We start from the raw sequence: 22,040 nt of genomic DNA, 5'->3' as shown, positions 1-22,040 counted from the left end.
CGCCCCCCTCGCTGTCGTATTCACTCTGATAGAGGCGCATAGCCACGCCCCCTCGCTGTCGTGTGCACTCTGATAGAGGGGCTTAGTCACCCCCCCTCGCTGTCGTATTCACTCTGAAAGAGGCGCCTACCACGCTCCCCTCGCTGTCGTATTCACTCTGATAGAGGCGCCTAGCCACGCCCCCCTCGCTGTCGTAATCACTCTGATAGAGGCGCCTAGCTACGCCCCCTCGCTGTCGTAATCACTCTGATCGGGGCGCCTAGCCACGCCCCCTCGCTGTCGTATTCACTCTGATAGAGACGCCTACCACCATCCCGCTCAAGACGCTACGAGGTGGGGCCCCACTCGGCTTGGCTGTTTCAGCGGCGACGGGGATTTAATTTTGGGGGGGGTCCCAGACCCCCTAGCCCGGACCCCACAGAACCGGTCCTGGGCCTCCCCTAGGTCGACTCGGCCTCGAGTGAGTTACCTGGTATCACGGTGCGTAGTGTGAAACGTCGCCACTGGGAGAGACAAAGGCGGCCGGGCGTGGCGCTGGCCACCCACCCCCCTCGTGTGCCACATTGCCGGTACCATCCATAGCTGCTGCTGCTACTCGCTACTAACAACACTTGCCCCAGCAGTCTGTAGAGGCTACACCGGGGATCTTTGTCTGTGTCTACCTTCATAGCTTCTGCTACTCGCTACTAACAGCACTTGCCCCAGCAGTCTGTAGAGGCTACACGGGGGACCTTTGTGTCTACCTTCATAGCAGCTGCTACTCGCTACTAACAGCACTTGCCCCAGCAGTCTGTAGTGACTACACGGGGGATCTTTGTCTGTGTCTACCTTCATAGCTGCTGCTACTCGCTACTAACAGCACTTGCCCCAGCAGTCTAGTGTCTACACGGGGGATCTTTGTCTGTGTCTACCTTCATAGCTGCTGCTACTCGCTACTAACAGCACTTGCCCCAGCAGTCTGTAGAGGCTACACGGGGGATCTTTGTCTGTGTCTACCTTCATAGGTGCTGCTACTCGCTACTAACAGCACTTCCCCCTACAGTCTGTAGAGGCTACACGGGGGACCTTTGTCTGTGTCTACCTTCATAGCTGCTGCTACTCGCTACTAACAGCACTTGCCCCTACAGTCTGTTAGAGGCTACACGGGGGATCTTTGTCTGTGTCTACCTTCATAGGTGCTGCTACTCGCTACTAACAGCACTTACCCCAGCAGTCTGTAGTGGCTACACGGGGGATCTTTGTCTGTGTCTACCTTCATAGCTGCTGCTACTCGCTACTAACAGCACTTGCCCCAGCAGTCTGTAGAGGCTACACGGGGGATCTTTGTCTGTGTCTACCTTCATAGGTGCTGCTACTCGCTACTAACAGCACTTCCCCCTACAGTCTGTAGAGGCTACACGGGGGACCTTTGTCTGTGTCTACCTTCATAGCTGCTGCTACTCGCTACTAACAGCACTTGCCCCTACAGTCTGTTAGAGGCTACACGGGGGATCTTTGTCTGTGTCTACCTTCATAGGTGCTGCTACTCGCTACTAACAGCACTTACCCCAGCAGTCTGTAGTGGCTACACGGGGGATCTTTGTCTGTGTCTACCTTCATAGGTGCTGCTGCTACTCGCTACTAACAGCACTTGCCCCAGCAGTCTAGTGGCTACACGGGGGATCTTTGTCTGTGTCTACCTTCATAGCTGCTGCTACTCGCTACTAACAGCACTTGCCCCAGCAGTCTGTAGAGGCTACACGGGGGATCTTTGTCTGTGTCTACCTTCATAGGTGCTGCTACTCGCTACTAACAGCACTTCCCCCTACAGTCTGTAGAGGCTACACGGGGGACCTTTGTCTGTGTCTACCTTCATAGCTGCTGCTACTCGCTACTAACAGCACTTGCCCCTACAGTCTGTTAGAGGCTACACGGGGGATCTTTGTCTGTGTCTACCTTCATAGGTGCTGCTACTCGCTACTAACAGCACTTGCCCCTACAGTCTGTTGAGGCTACACGGGGGACCTTTATCTGTGTGAGTCTGTGGGTCTCTGTGTGAGTCTGTGGGTCTCTGTGTGAGTCTGTGGGTCTCTGTGTGGGTCTGTGGGTCTCTGTGAGTCTGTGGGTCTCTGTGTGAGTCTCTGTGTGTGTCTGTGGGTAGATGTGTGGGTCTCTGAGTCTCTGTGTGAGTCTGTGGGTCTATGTGTGAGTCTGTGGGTCTCTGTGTGAGTCTGTGGGTCTCTGAGTAAGTCTGTGGGCTCTGTGTGAGTCTCTGTGTGTGTCTGTGGGTATATGTGTGGGTCTCTTGAGTCTCTGTGTGAGTCTGTGGGTCTATGTGTGAGTCTGTGGGTCTATGTGTGAGTCTGTGGGTCTCTGTGTGAGTCTGTAGGTCTATGTGTGAGTCTGTGGGTCTCTGTGTGAGTCTGTGGGTCTCTGTGTGAGTCTGTGGGTCTCTGTGTGAGTCTGTGTGAGTCTGTGGGTCCCTGTGTGAGTCTGTGGGTCCCTGTGTGAGTGTGGGTCTCTGTGTAAGTCTCTGTGTGAGTCTGTGGGTCTATGTGTGAGTCTGTGGGTCTATGTGTGAGTCTGTGGGTCTCTGTGTGAGTCTGTGGGTCTCTGTGTGAGTCTGTGGATCTGTTTGTGAGTCTGTGGGTCTCTGTGTGAGTCTGTGGTCTCTGTGTGAGTCTGTGGGTCTCTGTGTGAGTCTGTGGGTCTCTGTGTGAGTCTGTGGGTCTGTTTGTGAGTCTGTGGATTTCTGTGTGAGTCTGTGGGTCTCTGTGTGAGTCTGTGGGTCTCTGTGTGAGTCTGTGGGTCTCTGTGTGAGTCTGTGGGTCTCTGTGTGAGTCTGTGGGTCTCTGTGTGAGTCTGTGGGTCTCTGTGTGAGTCTGTGGGTCTCTGTGTGAGTCTGTGGGTCTCTGTGTGAGGCTGTGGGTCTCTGTGTGAGTCTGTGGGTCTCTGTGCGAGTCTATGGGTCTCTGTGCGGGTCTATGTGTCTCTGTGTGAGTCTATGGGTCTCTGTGTGAGTCTACGGGTCTCTGTGTGAGTCTACGGGTCTCTGTGTGAGACTGTGGGTCTCTGTGTGAGTCTGTGGGTGTCTGTGTGAGTCTGTGGGTCTCTGTGTGAGTCTGTGGGTCTCTGTGTGAGTCTGTGGGTCTCTGTGTGAGTCTGTGGGTCTCTGTGTGAGTCTGTGGGTCTCCGAGTATTTTTTCCAAAGTGCGCGTTACTGCTACCGCGTGTATCCAAATAGCGCGTTACCGTATTGACGGGGTTACCGTACACATCCTAGTCTAGGGCGCTACCCCATAGCTCATTGCGCGTTACCGTATTGACGGGGTTACCGTACACATCCTAGTCTAGGGCGCTACCCCATAGCTCAATGCGCGTTACCGTATTGACGGGGTTACCGTACACATCCTAGTCTAGGGCGCTACCCCATAGCTCAATGCGCGTTACCGTATTGACGGGGTTACCGTACACATCCTAGTCGCGGGCGCTACCCCATAGCTCAATGCGCGTTACCGTATTGACGAGGTTACCGTACACATCCTAGTCGAGGGCGCTACCCCATAGCTCAATGCGCGTTACCGTATTGACGGGGTTACCGTACACATCCTAGTCTAGGGCGCTGTCCCATAGCCAATGCGCGTTACCGTATTGACGGGGTTACCGTACACATCCTAGTCTAGGGCGCTGTCCCATAGCTCAATGCGCGTTACCGTATTGACGGGGTTACCGTACACATCCTAGTCTAGGGCGCTACCCCATAGCTCAATGCGCGTTACCGTATTGACGGGGGTTACCGTACACATCCTAGTCTAGGGCGCTACCCCATAGCTCAATGCGCGTTACCGTATTGACGGGGTTACCGTACACATCCTAGTCTAGGGCGCTACCCCATAGCTCAATGCGCGTTACCGTATTGACGGGGGTTACCGTACACATCCTAGTCTAGGGCGCTACCCCATAGCTCAATGCGCGTTACCGTATTGACGGGGGTTACCGTACACATCCTAGTCTAGGGCGCTGCCCCATAGCTCAATGCGCGTTACCGTATTGACGGGGTTACCGTACACAGCCTAGTCTAGAGCGCTACCCTATAGCTCAATGCGCGTTACCGTATTGACGGGCATTATTTGGTCACCCATTTTTGTTCCTGGGTAGTAAGTGTTGTTTTCGAATTGCTTATGTCTCACACGTATTCACCACAAGCTTTGCTTCTGTGACCGGGACTTTACGTGAAGGAATGACACGATATGCACGCCACGTTTTCTCGTTGGTAGTATGTACATTAAAAAAATATCTCAGCCATCATTTCCGTTCGCCTACGGTTTAGCGTTTTCGAATTATTCAGATGTTAAGGTCATACAATGCGGAATTATTCTTTTTTTTGAAATCTCGCTTGAATCTGAAATATCTCGCAAAAGCCATCAAAGATAAACCCAACCAGTGGCCCTTTCACTGGTTCTTCACGTTCTGTAGATGCCACTGGTTCTTCACGTTCTGTAGATGTAGATGCCACTGGTTCTTCACGTTCTGCAGATGTAGATACCACTGGTTCTTCACGTTCTGTAGATGCCACTGGTTCTTCACGTTCTGTAGATGCCACTGATTCTTCACGTTCTGTAGATGTAGATGCCACTAGTTCTTCACGTTCTGTAGATGCCACTGATTCTTCACGTTCTGTAGATGCCACTGGTTCTTCACGTTCTATAGATGTATATACCACTGGTTCTTCACGTTCTGTAGATGCCACTGGTTCTTCACGTTCTGTAGATGCCACTGGTTCTTCACGTTCTGTAGATGCCACTGATTCTTCACGTTCTGTAGATGCCACTGGTTCTTCACGTTCTGTATATGTATATACCACTGGTTCTTCACGTTCTGTAGATGCCACTGGTTCTTCGCGTTCTGTAGATGCCACTGGTTCTTCGCGTTCTGTAAATGCCACTGGTTCTTCACGTTCCGTAGATGTAGATGCCACTGGTTCTTCATGTTCTGTAGATGTAGATGCTTCTGGTTGTTCACGTTCTATAGATGTAGATGCCACTGGTTCTTCACGTTCTGGAGATGTAGATGCCACTGGTTCTTCACGTTCTGCAGATGTAGATGCCACTGGTTCTTCACGTTCTACAGATGTAGATGCCACTGGTTCTTCACGTTCTGCAGATGTAGATGCCACTGGTTCTTCACGTTCTGCAGATGTAGATGCCACTGGTTCTTCACGTTCTGCAGATGTAGATGCCACTGGTTCTTCACGTTCTGCAGATGTAGATGCCACTGGTTCTTCACGTTCTACAGATGTAGATGCCACTGGTTCTTCACGTTCTGCAGATGTAGATGCCACTGGTTCTTCACGTTCTACAGATGTAGATGCCACTGGTTCTTCACGTTATGCAGATGTAGATGCCACTGGTTCTTCACGTTCTGCAGATGTAGATGCCACTGGTTGTTCACGTTCTGCAGATGTAGATACCACTGGTTCTTCACGTTCTGCAGATGAAGATGCCACTGGTTCTTCACGTTCTGCAGATGGAGATGCCACTGGTTCTTCACGTTCTGCAGATGTAGATGCCACTGGTTCTTCACGTTCTGCAGATGTAGATGCCACTGGTTCTTCACATTCTGCAGATGTAGATACCATTGGTTCTTCACGTTCTGCATATGTAGATGCCACTGGTTCTTCACGTTCTATAGATCTAGATGCCACTGGTTCTTCACGTTCTACAGATGTAGATGCCACTGGTTCTTCACGTTCTGCAGATGTAGATGCCACTGGTTCTTCACGTTCTGCAAATGTAGATGCCACTGGTTCTTCACGTTCTGCAGATGTAGATGCCACTGGTTCTTCACGTTCTGCAGATGTAGATGCCACTGGTTCTTCACGTTCTACAGATGTAGATGCCACTGGTTCTTCACGTTCTGCAGATGTAGATGCCACTGGTTTTTCACGTTCTACAGGTGTAGATGCCACTGGTTCTTCACGTTCTGCAGATGTAGATGCCACTGGTTCTTCACGTTCTGCAGACGTAGATGCCACTGGTTCTTCACGTTCTGCAGATGTAGATGCCACTGGTTCTTCACGTTCTGCAGATGTAGATGCCACTGGTTCTTCACGTTCTGCAGATGTAGATGCCACTGGTTCTTCACGTTCTACAGATGTAGATGCCACTGGTTCTTCACGTTATGCAGATGTAGATGCCACTGGTTCTTCACGTTCTGCAGATGTAGATGCCACTGGTTGTTCACGTTCTGCAGATGTAGATACCACTGGTTCTTCACGTTCTGCAGATGAAGATGCCACTGGTTCTTCACGTTCTGCAGATGGAGATGCCACTGGTTCTTCACGTTCTGCAGATGTAGATGCCACTGGTTCTTCACGTTCTGCAGATGTAGATGCCACTGGTTCTTCACATTCTGCAGATGTAGATGCCATTGGTTCTTCACGTTCTGCATATGTAGATGCCACTGGTTCTTCACGTTCTATAGATCTAGATGCCACTGGTTCTTCACGTTCTACAGATGTAGATGCCACTGGTTCTTCACGTTCTGCAGATGTAGATGCCACTGGTTCTTCACGTTCTGCAGATGTAGATGCCACTGGTTCTTCACGTTCTGCAGATGTAGATGCCACTGGTTCTTCACGTTCTACAGATGTAGATGCCACTGGTTCTTCACGTTCTGCAGATGTAGATGCCACTGGTTATTCACGTTCTGCAAATGTAGATGCCACTGGTTCTTCACGTTCTGCAGATGTAGATGCCACTGGTTCTTCACGTTCTGCAGATGTAGATGCCACTGGTTCTTCACGTTCTGCAGATGTAGATGCCATTGGTTCTTCACGTTCTGCATATGTAGATGCCACTGGTTCTTCACGTTCTATAGATCTAGATGCCACTGGTTCTTCACGTTCTGCAGATGTAGATGCCACTGGTTCTTCACGTTCTGCAGATGTAGATGCCACTGGTTCTTCACGTTCTGCAGATGTAGATGCCACTGGTTCTTCACGTTCTGCAGATGTAGATGCCACTGGTTCTTCACGTTCTGCAGATGTAGATGCCACTGGTTCTTCACGTTCTACAGATGTAGATGCCACTGGTTCTTCACGTCCTGCAGATGTAGATGCCACTGGTTCTTCACGTTCTGCAGATGTAGATGCCACTGGTTCTTCACGTTCTACAGATGTAGATGCCACTGGTTCTTCACGTTCTACAGATGTAGATGCCACTGGTTCTTCACTTTCTGTAGATGTGGATGCCACTGGTTCTTCACGTTCTGCAGATATAGATACCACTGGTTCTTCACGTTCTGTAGATGTAGATGCACTGGTTCTTCATGTTCTGTAGATGTAGATGCCACTGGTTCTTCATGTTCTATAGATGTCAATACCACTGGTTCTTCACGTTCTGCAGATGTAGATGCCACTGGTTCTTCACGTTCTACAGATGTAGATGCCACTGGTTCTTCACGTTCTACAGATGTAGATGCCACTGGTTCTTCACGTTCTGTAGATGTAGATGCCACTGGTTCTTCACGTTCTGCAGATATAGATACCACTGGTTCTTCACGTTCTGTAGATGTAGATGCACTGGTTCTTCATGTTCTGTAGATGTAGATGCCACTGGTTCTTCATGTTCTATAGATGTCAATACCACTGGTTCTTCACGTTCTACAGATGTACATGCCACTGGTTCTTCATGTTCTACAGATGTAGATACCACTGGTTTTTCACGTTCTCTAGATGTAGATGCCACTGGTTCTTCACGTTCTGTAGATGTAAAGACCATTGGTTCTTCACCTTCTGCAGATGTAGATGCCACTGGTTCCTCACGTTCTACAGATGTAGATGCCACTGGTTCTTCACGTTCTGTAGATGTAGATGCCACTGGTTCTTCACGTTCTACAGATGTAGATGCCACTGGTTCTTCACGTCCTGCAGATGTAGATGCCACTGGTTCTTCACGTTCTGCAGATGTAGATGCCACTGGTTCTTCACGTTCTACAGATGTAGATGCCACTGGTTCTTCACGTTCTACAGATGTAGATGCCACTGGTTCTTCACGTTCTGTAGATGTGGATGCCACTGGTTCTTCACGTTCTGCAGATATAGATACCACTGGTTCTTCACGTTCTGTAGATGTAGATGCACTGGTTCTTCATGTTCTGTAGATGTAGATGCCACTGGTTCTTTATGTTCTATAGATGTCAATACCACTGGTTCTTCACGTTCTGCAGATGTAGATGCCACTGGTTCTTCACGTTCTACAGATGTAGATGCCACTGGTTCTTCACGTTCTACAGATGTAGATGCCACTGGTTCTTCACGTTCTGTAGATGTAGATGCCACTGGTTCTTCACGTTCTGCAGATATAGATACCACTGGTTCTTCACGTTCTGTAGATGTAGATGCACTGGTTCTTCATGTTCTGTAGATGTAGATGCCACTGGTTCTTCATGTTCTATAGATGTCAATACCACTGGTTCTTCACGTTCTACAGATGTACATGCCACTGGTTCTTCATGTTCTACAGATGTAGATACCACTGGTTTTTCACGTTCTCTAGATGTAGATGCCACTGGTTCTTCACGTTCTGTAGATGTAGATGCACTGGTTCTTCACGTTCTGCAGATGTAGATGCCGCTGGTTCTTCACGTTCTGCACATGTAGACACTCATTCACCTCGGTGCTCGTATTTTCCTCTCTAATCTCTTGAACAACAACTTACCGGGAGGTGTCTGCCCTCTGTTGTTTGCCTCTTCACGAATGAACTCGTGGCAGGCGGCAGCAGTCGCGAGCGGCTGATGACAACCTCTCGGTTAAAGCCTCCCGGCGTTTGGCGGTGCCGAGACTGAAGAACGTCCGTAGGTCGAGGAGCGGGCCCTGCGTGTCAGTTCGTATCTCGGAAGAGTTTTGTAAGTTCGAACGTCCATAAGTCGAGGAGGGTCTGTGCATGTCAGTTCGTATCTCAGAAGAGTTCGTAAGTTCGAACGTTCGTAAATCGAGGAGGGTCCCTTGATTTCAGTTCGTATCTCAGAAGAGTTCATAAGTTCGAACGTTCGTAAGTCGAGGAGGGGTCCCTTGATTTCAGTTCGTATCTCGGAAGAGTTCGTAAGTTCGAACGTTCGTAAGTCGAGGAGGGGTCCCTTGATTTCAGTTCGTATCTCGGAAGAGTTCGTAAGTTCGAGCGTTCGTAGGTCGAGGAGGGGTCCCTTGATTTCAGTTCGTATCTCGGAAGAGTTCGTAAGTTCGAGCGTTCGTAGGTCGAGGAGGGTTCCTGCAATGCGCACACAGTGGCGGGCGTGAGTGGTGAGTGGTGTGTGGTGAGTGGTGTGTGGTGATTGGTGAGTGGTGATTGGTGAGTGGTGTGTGGTGTGTGTGTGTGTGGTGAGTGGTGAGTGGTGTGTGTGTGTGTGGTGAGTGGTGAGTGGTGTGTGTGTGTGGTGAGTGGTGAGTGGTGTGTGTGTGTGTGGTGAGTGGTGTGTGTGTGTGTGGTGAGTGGTGTGTGGTGTGTGTGTGTGTGGTGAGTGGTGTGTGTGTGTGGGTGGGTGGTGTGTTTGTGTGGGTGGGTGGGTGGTGTGTGTGTGTGTGTGTGGTGAGTGGTGTGTGGTGAGTGGTGAGTGGTGAGTGGTGTGTGTGTGTGTGTGGTGAGTGGTGTGTGTGTGTGTGGTGAGTGGTGTGTGTGTGAGTGGTGTGTGGTGTGTGTGTGTGTGTGGTGAGTGGTGAGTGGTGTGTGGTGAGTGGTGTGTGGTGAGTGGTGAGTGTGTGTGTGGTGTGTGGTGAGTGGTGAGTGGTGTGTGGTGTGTGTGTGTGTGTGTGGGTGTGTGGTGAGTGGTGTGTGTGTGGTGTGTGGTGAGTGGTGTGTGGTGTGTGTGTGTGGTGAGTGGTGAGTGGTGTGTGTGTGTGTGTGGTGAGTGGTGAGTGGTGTGTGTGTGTGTGGTGAGTGGTGTGTGTGTGGGTGGTGAGTGGTGTGTGTGTGTGTGGTGAGTGGTGAGTGGTGTGTGTGTGTGGTGAGTGGTGTGTGTGTGTGGTGGATGGTGTGTGTGGTGAGTGGTGTGTGTGTGTGTGGTGAGTGTGTGTGTGGTGAGTGGTGTGTGGTGTGTGTGTGGTGAGTGGTGTGTGGTGAGTGGTGTGGTGTGTGTGTGTGTGGTGAGTGGTGTGTGGTGTGTGTGTGGTGAGTGGTGTGTGTGTGTGTGTGATGAGTGGTGTGTGTGTGTGTGGCGTGTGGTGTGTGTGTGGTGAGTGGTGTGTGTGTGGTGAGTGGTGTGTGTGTGTGTGGTGAGTGGTGTGTGTGTGTGTGTGGGTCTGTGTCTCCGCAGCATCCGCAACCCTCCATTGGCCATGCCCGGCCCGCGTCTCCACAAGGATGGCGACTTCCCGGCTGCTCCCTCCTCGCTGTTCCGGCGCCGTCACGCCGGAGGCGGAGGAGGAGGAGGAGGCGCCGGAGCCGAGTTCCGCCGGCGTCTGCGTGCCGTCGAGTGGAGGCGCCCGCACGTACGCAGCGGCGCTCGCGCGGTGTGGTAATGGTGGTGGTGGTGGCGTGGTAATGGTGGTGGTGGTGGCGGTGTGGTAATGGTGGTGGTGGTGGTGTGGTAATGGTGGTGGTGGTGGTGTGGTAATGGTGGTGGTGGTGGCGGTGTGGTAATGGTGGTGGTGGTGGTGTGGTAATGGTGGTGGTGTGGTAATGGTGGTGGTGGTGGTGGCGGTGTGGTAATGGTGGTGGTGGTGGTGGTGTGGTAATGGTGGTGGTGTGGTAATGGTGGTGGTGGTGGTGGCGGTGTGGTAATGGTGGTGGTGGTGGTGGTGGTGACGGTGTGGTAATGGTGGTGGTGGTGGCGGTGTGGTAATGGTGGTGCTGCTGGTGGTGGTGTGGTAATGGTGGTGGTGGTGGCGGTGTGGTAATGGTGGTGGTGGTGTGGTAATGGTGGTGGTGGTGGTGGCGGTGTGGTAATGGTGGTGGTGGTGGTGGCGGTGTGGTAATGGTGGTGGTGGCGGTGTGGTAATGGTGGTGGTGGTGGTGGTGTGGTAATGGTGGTGGTGGTGGTGGTGTGGTAATGGTGGTGGTGGTGTGGTAATGGTGGTGGTGGTGTGGTAATGGTGGTGGTGGTGTGGTAATGGTGGTGGCGGCGGTGTGGTAATGGTGGTGGTGGTGGTGTGGTAATGGTGGTGGTGGTGGTGGTGTGGTAATGGTGGTGGTGGTGTGGTAATGGTGGTGGTGGTGTGGTAATGGTGGTGGTGGTGTGGTAATGGTGGTGGTGGTGGCGGTGTGGTAATGGTGGTGGTGGTGGTGGTGTGGTAATGGTGGTGGTGGTGTGGTAATGGTGGTGGTGGTGTGGTAATGGTGGTGGTGGCGGCGGTGTGGTAATGGTGGTGGTGGCGGTGTGGTAATGGAGGTGGGCACGGTGTGGTAATGGTGGTGGTGTGGTAATGGTGGTGGTGGTGGTGGTGTGGTAATGGTGGTGGTGGTGGCGGTGTGGTAATGGTGGTGGTGGTGGTGGCGGTATTGGTGGTAGCGCGCTGGTGGTGGTGGCAACGGCAGTGCGGTGGTGACGGCGGCAGTGCGGTGGTGACGGCGGCATTGTGCCCCCCAGGAGCTGTGCGATGCCCCCACGCTGCTGCCCCCGACGGAGGAGGGCCCGGCTGAGGCCTGGGCCGGGCTGTGGGCCCAGGCCCGGCCCGTACAGGGCGCGCTGGGGGACTGCTGGCTGCTGAGCGCCAGCGTGGCGCTGCTGAGGAACCCTCACCTCCTGGAGATGGTGAGCGGAGGGTGGGGGTGGGGGGTCGGGGGAGCAGGGGGGGGACTGGCGAAGGTTAAAGGTCGCCCCCGTGGAGCCCCAAGCGGGGCTGTCGGGGCAAGCGCTACGTGCGTGTGTACACCTGTGTGTGTGTGTGTGTCTACCTGGCTAAAGCACAGCAGGTTGGCACAGTAGGGGGCACAGGTGGTGCATCAGCCAGTCATCTCAGTCATCTCAGTCAGTCGACCCGTGGCACCTGCTGGGTCTGCCCCGTGACCTCCTGCCAGCGGGCGTTCGACACTTCACGTGGCCTCAAGGTGCACATGGCCTGGCACAAGCGTCGTGGTGACGTCACCGCCACTTAGTGGCGAATGGCAGTTGTTGTTGTCTACCTGTGTGTGTGTCTACCTGTGTGTCTACCTGTGTGTACCTGTGTGTGTGTGTAACTGTGTGTGTAACTGTGTGTGTGTACCTAGTCCGTAAAAACAACCCCCTTCCTCCTCGCGGTGCCGGACAGGAAACTCTGTCGTGGACAGTGCTGTGGGGGGAGGGCCAATTCTGATTGGCCCTCCTCTCATGGCGTCTGTGACCACCACAGTGGCTAAACGGGGGCTCTGGACGAGTGCAAGGGGCTGGTAACCCCTCCACCTTCAACAATTTTACCACGAAACCACGAGTAAAAAAAAATAACTAATAAGCTTGTGCTGGAGGCCCCGGGGGGACAGGCGTCTATGACATCTCCTGGCCAAACCCCAATTGGCGGAGCCAGGAGATTGAATCTCTACCCTTGAGGCTCCTCCAGAAACAACGAAAAGCCACTTCGTGTGGCCACGTGGAATATTCGAACGCTCACTGCGGAGGAGAGGCTGCCACTCCTCTGTCGGGAGCTGGACCGGTACCGCCTGGATCTCTGTGGCATTCAGGAGGTCCGGTGGACTGGTTCTGGCTCCTGCCACCATGAGGGGTGGACAGTCCTCTACTCGGGGCAGCAGACTACCAAACAACAGGGTGTGGCTCTTCTTTTGAACAAAAGAATGAAGGGGGCGTGGGAGTGTGGCGGTGAGGTGTTGGAAGCTGTAAGCCCCAGGCTACTTTGGGCTCGCCTTCCCATCAACCAGAGGCGAGGAGTGGTGGTCATGGTTACTTATGCCCCCACCGAAGACGAACATCCGTGGAGGGATGCAGGCAAAGCCGATGAGTCAGATGCCTTCTATGACCTCCTGTCACAGGTGCTGGCTAAAGTGGCCCCTCGGAATAGAGTCATCTTGTTGGGTGACTTTAATGCCTGAGTTGGTCATGATGCTGGCACTTGGTCTGGAGTGATTGTAGGGCATGGGCCAGATCAGCTCAATAACAACATTAGGAGGCTGCTAGATTTTTGTGCAGCCCATGGGCTTGTAATTACCAACACGCTGTTCCGGCATCGGCGCATCCACACAACATCATGGATGCATGCCGGGTCCAAGCAAGAACATTTGCTGGACTACGTAGTAACGGACCAGCGGATGCGGGCCCATGTCCTTGACACCAGGACCTACCGCGGAGCTCATCTGCCCACTTACCATCGACTTGTCATCTGTAACATGCGTCTGCCATTCTTCCACTCCGGTGGTGGGTGTACACCCAGGACCCCATTCCAACCTAAAGTGGCCTGGCCTCAGTTATCTGATGAAAGTTGCAAGCGAGAATTTCATCATCGCTTGCGGCTGGGGTTGGCATCGTCCCCCACTCCTCCTGATGTCGAGGGTAAATGGGCGAGGTTTAGGACTGTGACTCATGCAGCTGCAATGGCCGCTTTGGGTACGCGGTCCAGACCTCCCCAGAGACCCTGGCTGACATAGGAGGTGTTCAGAATAGGTGGCGGTTGTTGTTGTTGTTGTGTGTGTACACTGTGTGTGTGTCTACCTGTGTGCAGGTGTTCCCTCCGGGCCAGGTGTTGTGTCCCGGTGAGGCCTACACAGGCCGCCTGTGTGTACGGTTGTGGCAACCACACAGAGACAGCACAGGTAAGGGGCCTGCGGCAGTGGTGGTTGTTGTTGTTGTTGTTTAGCCGTGGTTGACATGCGGTGGTTGCTGTGGTGGTGGTGGTGGTGGTGGTGGCGGGTGGGTAGGTGGTAATTGTGGTTGCTGTGTAGTTGTGCTTGACGTGCAGTTGTTGCGGCGGTGGTTGGAAATGGCGGTGTTGGTAATTGTGGTTGTTGTGGTGGTGGTGGTGGTGGGGAGGTGGAGGTAATTGTGGTTGGCGTGTGGTTGTTGTGGAGGTGGTGGTGGTGAAGGTGGTGGGTGGGTGGAAGTGGTTGTTGTTGTTTTTATGCGGTTGTTGCATTTGTTGTTGCAGTTGTTGTTGTTGTTGCGATGGTGGTAGTGGATGGAGCTGGTTGTTATGATTTTTGTGTAATCGTGGTTGACGTTTGGTTGTTGTTGTTGCTGTGGGTGGTGGTGGCGATGGCGGTGTAGCCAGTGGGTGGGTGGAGGAGGTAGTTGTTGTGATTGTTGTGGAACCGTGATTGACTTGCGGTTGTTGTTGTTGTGGTTGTTGTTGCGGTTGTTGTGGTAGTCGTTGTGATTGTTGTGGAACCGTGATTGACTTGCCGTTGTTGCTGCGGTTGTTGTGGTGGTTGTTGTGGTAGTGGTTGTTGTTGTTGTGGTTGTTGTTGTGCAGACGGCGGGTGGGTGGAGGTGGAGGTTGATGACCGACTCCCCGTGCTGCCGCTGTCGCCGCCCGTCCTCTGCTTCGCCCGCTGCCCAAATCCACGTCTCTTCTGGCTGCCACTCCTTGAGAAGGCCTTCGCCAAGTGAGTTGTACACAACTGCCTGTTGCACCCTACGTAGACAAAGTGAGTTGTACACAACTGCCTGTTGCACCCTACGTAGACAAAAGTGAGTTGTACACAACTGCCTGTTGCACCCTACGTAGACAAAGTGAGTTGTACACAACTGCCTGTTGCACCCTACGTAGACAAAGTGAGTTGTACACAACTGCCTGTTGCACCCTACGTAGACAAAGTGAGTTGTTCACAACTGCCTGTTGCACCTTACGTAGACAAAGTGAGTTGTACACAACTGCCTGTTGCACCCTACGTAGACAGTGTGAGTTGTACACAACTGCCTGTTGCACCCTACGTAGACAGTGTGAGTTGTACACAACTGCCTGTTGCACCCTACGTAGACAAAGTGAGTTGTACACAACTGCCTGTTGCACCCTACTTAGACAAAGTGAGTTGTACACAACTGCCTGTTGCACCCTACGTAGACAAAGTGAGTTGTACACAACTGCCTGTTGCACCCTGCGTAGACAAAGTGAGTTGTACACAACTGCCTGTTGCACCCTACGCAGACAGTGTGAGTTGTACACAACTGCCTGTTGCACCCTACGTAGACAAAGTGAGTTGTGCACAACTGCCTGTTGCACCCTACACAGACAGTGTGAGTTGTACACAACTGCCTGTTGCACCCTACGTAGACAAAGTGAGTTGTACACAACTGCCTGTTGCACCCTACGTAGACAAAGTGAGTTGTACACAACTGCCTGTTGCACCCTACGTAGACAAAGTGAGTTGTACACAACTGCCTGTTGCACCCTACGCAGACAGTGTGAGTTGTACACAACTGCCTGTTGCACCCTACGTAGACAAAGTGAGTTGTACACAACTGCCTGTTGCACCCTACGTAGGCAAAGTGAGTTGTACACAACTGCCTGTTGCACCCTACGTAGACAAAGTGAGTTGTACACAACTGCCTGTTGCACCCTACGTAGACAAAGTGTCTGTATTGTTGTGGTTGTTGTTGTTGTTGACAGGCCGTGCGGCTGCTGTTGTTGTTGTTGACAGTCTCTATGGCTGTTGTTGTTGACAGTCTGTACGGCTGTTGTTGTTGACAGTCGGTACGGCTGTTGTTGTTGTTGACAGTCTGTATGGCTGTTGTTGTTGTTGACAGGCTCTACGGCTGCTGTTGTTGACAGTCGGTACGGCTGTTGTTGTTGTTGTTGTTGACAAGCTCTACGGCTGTTGTTGTTGTTAACAGTCTGTACGGCTGTTGTTATTGTTGACAGTCTGTATGGCTGTTGTTGTTGTTGACAGGCTCTACGGCTGTTGTTGTTGACAGTCTGTATGGCTGTTGTTGTTGTTTACAGGCTCTACGGCTTTTCTTGTTGTTGACAGTCTGTACGGCTGTTGTTGTTGTTGACAGTTTGTACGGCTGTTGTTGTTGACAGTCTGTACTACTGCTGTTGTTGTTGTTGACAGGCTCTACGGCTGTTGTTGTTGACAGGCTCTACGGCTGTTGTTGTTGTTGTTGACAGGCTCTATGGCTGTTGTTGTTGTTGACAGGCTCTATGGCTGTTGTTGTTGTTGACATGCTTTACGGCTGTTGTTGTTGTTGACAGGCTCTACGGCTGTTGTTGTTGTTGTTGACAGGCTCTATGGCTGTTGTTGTTGTTGACAGGCTTCTACGGCTGTTGTTGTTGTTGTTGACAGGCTCTATGGCTGTTGTTGTTGTTGACAGGCTCTACGGCTGTTGTTGACAGGCTCTATGGCTGTTGCTGTTGTTTACAGGCTCTACGGCTGTTGTTGTTGTTGTTGACATGCTCTACGGCTGTTGTTGTTGTTGTTTACAGGCTCTACGGCTGTTGTTGTTGTTGTTGTTGACAGGCTCTACGGCTGTTGTTGTTGACAGGCTCTATGGCTGTTGTTGTTGTTGTTCACAGGCTCTACGGCTGCTACGAAGCCCTGGGCTCGGGTCAGGTGACCGACGCCATTGTGAGCCTCACGGGGGGCGTGGCAGAGAAGTGGTACACACGGCGTTACCACAACCACCACCACCACAACCACCACCACCACAACCACCACAACCAGCAGCAGCAGCTGCCAGACCATCACCACCATTGTGGTGATGGCATCACCACGGCCGGAGCCGGTGAGCACCTCCACCATCGCGATGGCGGTGGTGGCGGTGATGGGGATGGCGGCCGCGACGGTGATGGCGTCGATGGCGATGGTGGTGACGGGGGCCGAGCGGTGAGGCGCTCCCTGCCCTGCGATTGGTTCGAGAGGCTGGGACGGCTGGCGGAGGGAGGATGGGTGACGTGCTGCGTCCATCATGGCTCAAGCACAGGTGATGGTGGTGGTGATGGTGGTGGTGGTGATGGTGACGTCGGTGGTGGTGGTGGTGGTGGTGGTGCAGTGGTGGTGATAGTGGCGTCGGTGGTGGTGATGGTGGTGGTGATGGTGGTGGTGATGGTGGTGGTGCATCCCTCCTGTATGTTGATGACGATGTTGATGACAATATTGTTGATGACGATGTTGATGACAATGTTGTTGATGACAATGTTGATGACAATGTTGATGACGATGTTGATGACGATGTTGATGACGATGTTGTTGATGATGATGTTGATGACGATGTTGATGATGACGATGTTGATGACGATGTTGATGACGATGACAATGTTGATGATGATGATGTTGATGACGATGACAATGTTGATGATGGTGACGATGTTGATGACGATGACAATGTTGATGATGACGTTGTTGATGACGATGACAATGTTGATGATGGTGACGATGTTGATGACGACGCTGTAGATGATGACGATGTTGATGATGATGACGATGTTGATGATGATGACGATGTTGATGACAATGTTGATGATGACGATGTTGATGATGGTGACAATGTTGATGATGGTGACGATGTTGATGACAATGTTGATGACAACGACGATGATGATGATGGTGATGGTGACGATGTTGATGACGATGTTGATGATGATGATGACGATGTTGATGATGATGATGGTGACGATGTTGATGATGATGATGGTGACGATGTTGATGACGATGATGGTGATGTTGATGACGACGACGATGTTGATGACGACGACGATGTTGATGATGACGATGTTGATGATGATGACGATGTTGATGACGATGTTGATGACGATGATGATGATGATGACGATGACGATGTTGTCGACGTAGATGCTCTGGGAGGGTTCCACGCCTTCCCTCTGCTGGGGACGTCGGTGACGCGAGGGGATAAATCTCTGCTGCTGTGGAACACGTGGGGGAGACACGGGTAACGGGGTCACGGGGTCACGGGGTCACGGAGATGCGTGGGGGAGACAAGGGTAACGGGGTCACGGGGTCACGGGGTCACGGAGACACGTGGGGGAGACACGGGTAACGGGGTCACGGGGTCACGGAGACACGTGGGGGAGACACGGGTAACGGGGTCACGGAGACACGTGGGGGAGACACGGGTCACGGGGTCACGGAGACACGTGGGGGAGACACGGGTAACGGGGTCACGGAGTCACGGAGACACGTGGGGGAGACACGGGTCACGGGGTCACGGAGACACGTGGGGGAGACACGGGTAACGGGGTCACGGGGTCACGGAGACACGTGGGGGAGACACGGGTCACGGGGTCACGGAGACACGTGGGGGAGACACGGGTAACGGGGTCACGGGGTCACGGAGACACGTGGGGGAGACACGGGTAACGGGGTCACGGGGTCACGGAGACGCGTGGGGGAGACACGGGTAACGGGTCACGGGGTCACGGAGACACGTGGGGGAGACACGAGTAACGGGGTCACGGGGTCACGGAGACACGTGGGGGAGACACGGGTAACGGGGTCACGGGGTCACGGAGACACGTGGGGGAGACACGGGTAACGGGGTCACGGAGACACGTGGGGGGGTCACGGGGTCACGGAGACACGTGGAGGAGACACAGGGTCACGGAGACACGTGGGGGAGACACGGGTAATGGGGTCACGGAGACACGGGGTCACGGAGACACGGGGTGGAGACACGTGGGGGAGACACGTGTCACGGGGTCACGTGGTCACGGGGGGGAGACGGGTCACGGGGTCATGGGTCACGGGGTCACGGACACGGGGTGGAGACACGTGGGGGAGACACGTGTCACGGGGTCACGTGGTCACGGGGGGGAGACGGGTCACGGGGTCATGGGTCACGGGGTCACGGACACGGGGTGGAGACACGTGGGGGAGACACGGGTCATGGGCTCACAGGGTCACGGGGGGGGAGACACGGGTACACAGAGACACACACACGGGCACACACACACACACACACGTACACACACGGGCACACACACGCACACCCACACGGGCACGCACACACACGCACACACACAAACACACGGGCACACACACACACACGCACACACACACGGGCACACACACAAACACACACACACGCACACACACACCCACACGCACACACACGCACACCCACACGGGCGGACCCAGCGCTTGCGGCACTGTCGTGTGACACCAACCCTAACCGGAGTTGCCCTTCTTCCCCGCCACCACCCACCCACCGCCACTGCCGTACCAGGCTCGGTGCACCGGGCGGCGGCGTGGAGCCCGGCGTGGAGCCGGGCGAGCTGCGTGTCGGGGAGGCGGACTTCCCCGACCTCTTCGACGAGGTCACGCTGGGGTATCCCATCATGCCGTGCGGCGGCGGCGGCGGTGGTGGTGGCAGCCTGGTTGACATCCTCACCGGTAAGGACGATGATCGCCGGGGCGGGCGAACGGCGCCCGTGGTGTGTCACTGTGTGTGTGTCACTGTGTGTGTGTGTGTGTCACTGTGTGTGTGTGTGTCACTGTGTGTGTGTGTGTCACTGTGTGTGTGTGTGTCACTGTGTGTGTGTGTCACTGTGTGTGTGTGTGTGTCACTGTGTGTGTGTGTCACTGTGTGTGTGTGTCACTGTGTGTGTGTCACTGTGTGTGTGTGTCACTGTGTGTGTGTGTGTCACTGTGTGTGTGTGTGTCACTGTGTGTGTGTGTCACTGTGTGTGTGTCACTGTGTGTGTGTCACTGTGTGTGTGTGTCACTGTGTGCGTGTCACGGTGTGTGTGTGTGTGTCACTGTGTGTGTGTGTCACTGTGTGTGTGTGTGTGTCACTGTGTGTGTGTGTGTGTCACTGTGTGTGTGTGTCACTGTGTGTGTGTGTCACTGTGTGTGTGTCACTGTGTGTGTGTGTCACTGTGTGTGTGTGTGTCACTGTGGGGAGCGATAGTGTAGCGGTTAGCGCTACGCTGCGCTATGAACCTGGCGACCCGGGTTCGATTCCCGCTCACGGCCAACACCAGTGACGATTATCTGAACCTGTCCCAGGCCTCCCCTAGGTCGACTCAGCCTCAAATGAGTACCTGGTGCGGTGTGTAAACATTGCCACTAGGGAGACAAAGGCGGTCGGGCGTGGTGCTGACCACCCACCCCCTCGTGTACCGTTCCGGCCTTCATAGGTGCTCGCTAACAGCACTTGCCCCTACAGTCTGTTAAGGCTATATGGGGGATCTTTGATCTTTTTTGTGTGTGTGTCACTGTGTGAGTGTGTCACTGTGTGTGTGTCACTGTGTGTGTGTGTGTCACTGTGTGTGTGTGTCACTGTGTGTGTGTGTCACTGTGTGTGTGTCACTGTGTGTGTGTCACTGTGTGTGTGTGTCACTGTGTGTGTGTGTGTGTCACTGTGTGCCGGACGGGCAACTCTGTCGTGGACAGCGCTGTGGGGGGAGATCCAATTTTGATTGGCTCCTCCCCTCATGGCATATGTGTCCACCACAGGGGCTAAACGGGGGCTCTGGACGGGTGCGAGGGGCTGGTAACCCCTCCACCTTCAATTAATTACCACGAAACTACGAATTAAACTGAAATATGTAACAACTAAGCTTGTGCCGGAGGCCCCGGGGGGCCAGGCGTCTATGACGTCTCCTGGCCAAACCCCAATTGGCGGAGCCAGGAGATTGAATACCTACCCTCGGGGCTACTCCAGAAACAACGAAAAGCCACTACGGTTGGCCACGTGGAATGTTCGAACGCTCACTGCAGAGGAGAGGCTGCCACTCCTCTGTCGGGAGCTGGACCGGTACCGCCTGGATCTATGCGGCATTCAGGAGGTCCGGTGGACCGGCTCTGGCTCCTGCCACCATGAGGGGTGGACAGTCCTCTACTCGGGGCAGCAGACTGCCAAACAACAGGGTGTGGGTCTTCTTTTGAACAAAAGAATGAAGGGGGCGTGGGAGCGTGGCGGTGAGGTGTGGGAAGCTGTAAGCCCCAGGCTACTTTGGGCTCGCCTTCCCATCAACCGGAGGCGAGGAATGGTGGTCGTGGTTACTTATGCCCCCACCGAAGATGAACATCCGTGGAGGGATGCAGGCAAAGCCGATGAGTCAGATGCCTTCTATGACCTCCTGTCACAGGTGCTGGCTAAAGTGGCCCCTCGGGATAGAGTCATCATGTTGGGTGACTTTAATGCCCGAGTTGGTCATGATACTGGCACCTGGTCTGGAGTGATTGGAGGGCATGGGCCAGATCAGCTCAATAACAACGGTAGGAGGCTGCTAGATTTTTGTGCAGCCCATGGGCTTGTAATTACCAACACGCACTTCCGGCATCGGCGCATCCACACAACATCATGGATGCATGCCGGGTCCAAGCAAGAACATCTGCTGGACTACATAGTGACGGACCAGCGAATGCGAGCCCATGTCCTTGACACCAGGACCTACCGTGGAGCTGATCTGCCCTCTGACCATCGACTAGTCATCTGTAAGATGCGCCTGCCATTCTTCCACTCCGGTGGTGGGTGTACACCCAGGACCCCATTCCAACCTAAAGTGGCCTGGTCTCAGTTATCTGATGAAAGTTGCAAGCGAGAATTTCATCATCGCTTGCGGCTGGGATTGGCATCGTCCCCGACTCCTCCTGATGTCGAGGGTAAATGGGCGAGGTTTAGGACTGTGACTCATGCAGCTGCAATGGCTGCTTTGGGTACGCGGTCCAGACCTCCCCAGACACCCTGGATGACAGAGGAGTTGTTCACGATGGTTGAGAAAAAGCGACAGGCCCACTGTAATCGGCTACAGAATCCCACGTCAGAGAATGAGGAGGCTTACCGCAGCCTTCGCTCGGAGGTTCGGAGAGCCGTGAGGCGCTGCAAGGATGGGTGGTGGTCGCGGGTTGCTGAGGAGATGGAGTCTGCCTCAGTGGCCCGTGATCACAAATCTCTATTTAACTCCATCAAAAAAGTAACCTGCAGCACCACACCTATTACCATCATTAGGGGAAAAAACGGTGATCCAATTTCCGACCCCCAGGAACAGGTTCGCAGATTTGCTGAGCATTTCTGTGAGGTCCTGGGGGAGGGAAAATCCCTCAGCCAGGAAAACATCGTGGCACAAAGTGTGGATGACCCTGCTGAGGCTGCGGTGCCTCAAATATTGGATGAAGTCACCCCCTGTGAGTGGCTGGCTGAGGTGCCATCTGCTGAGGAAGTATTGAAGGCTATCCGGAGTC

At 53.5% G+C, this 22,040-nt stretch overlaps 1 protein-coding gene across 1 annotated transcript in view; it reads left to right on the top strand.

Annotated features, from left to right (window-relative positions):
- The first annotated feature begins 302 nt into the window (after nucleotides 1–302).
- The window catches only part of LOC116956742 (calpain-10-like), a 31,088-nt gene continuing 9,350 nt past the window's right edge, over nucleotides 303–22,040 (top strand). Inside the window, exons 1-8 of the mRNA XM_076057977.1 lie at nucleotides 303–333; nucleotides 10,291–10,465; nucleotides 11,563–11,727; nucleotides 13,622–13,712; nucleotides 14,369–14,501; nucleotides 16,412–16,818; nucleotides 17,688–17,784; nucleotides 19,078–19,244. Of these exons, the coding sequence (XP_075914092.1) occupies nucleotides 10,313–10,465; nucleotides 11,563–11,727; nucleotides 13,622–13,712; nucleotides 14,369–14,501; nucleotides 16,412–16,818; nucleotides 17,688–17,784; nucleotides 19,078–19,244 (1,213 nt within the window). The 5' untranslated portion in view covers nucleotides 303–333; nucleotides 10,291–10,312. The remainder of the gene's footprint in view (nucleotides 334–10,290; nucleotides 10,466–11,562; nucleotides 11,728–13,621; nucleotides 13,713–14,368; nucleotides 14,502–16,411; nucleotides 16,819–17,687; nucleotides 17,785–19,077; nucleotides 19,245–22,040) is intronic.

This window comes from Petromyzon marinus (assembly GCF_048934315.1).
Source record: "Petromyzon marinus isolate PM22_M1 ecotype Great Lakes invasive population chromosome 67 unlocalized genomic scaffold, UKy_Petmar_22M1.pri1.0 chr67_unloc.1, whole genome shotgun sequence".
Taxonomy (NCBI): Eukaryota; Metazoa; Chordata; class Hyperoartia; order Petromyzontiformes; family Petromyzontidae; genus Petromyzon; species Petromyzon marinus.
This window is presented reverse-complemented; position numbering and strand designations above follow the sequence as displayed.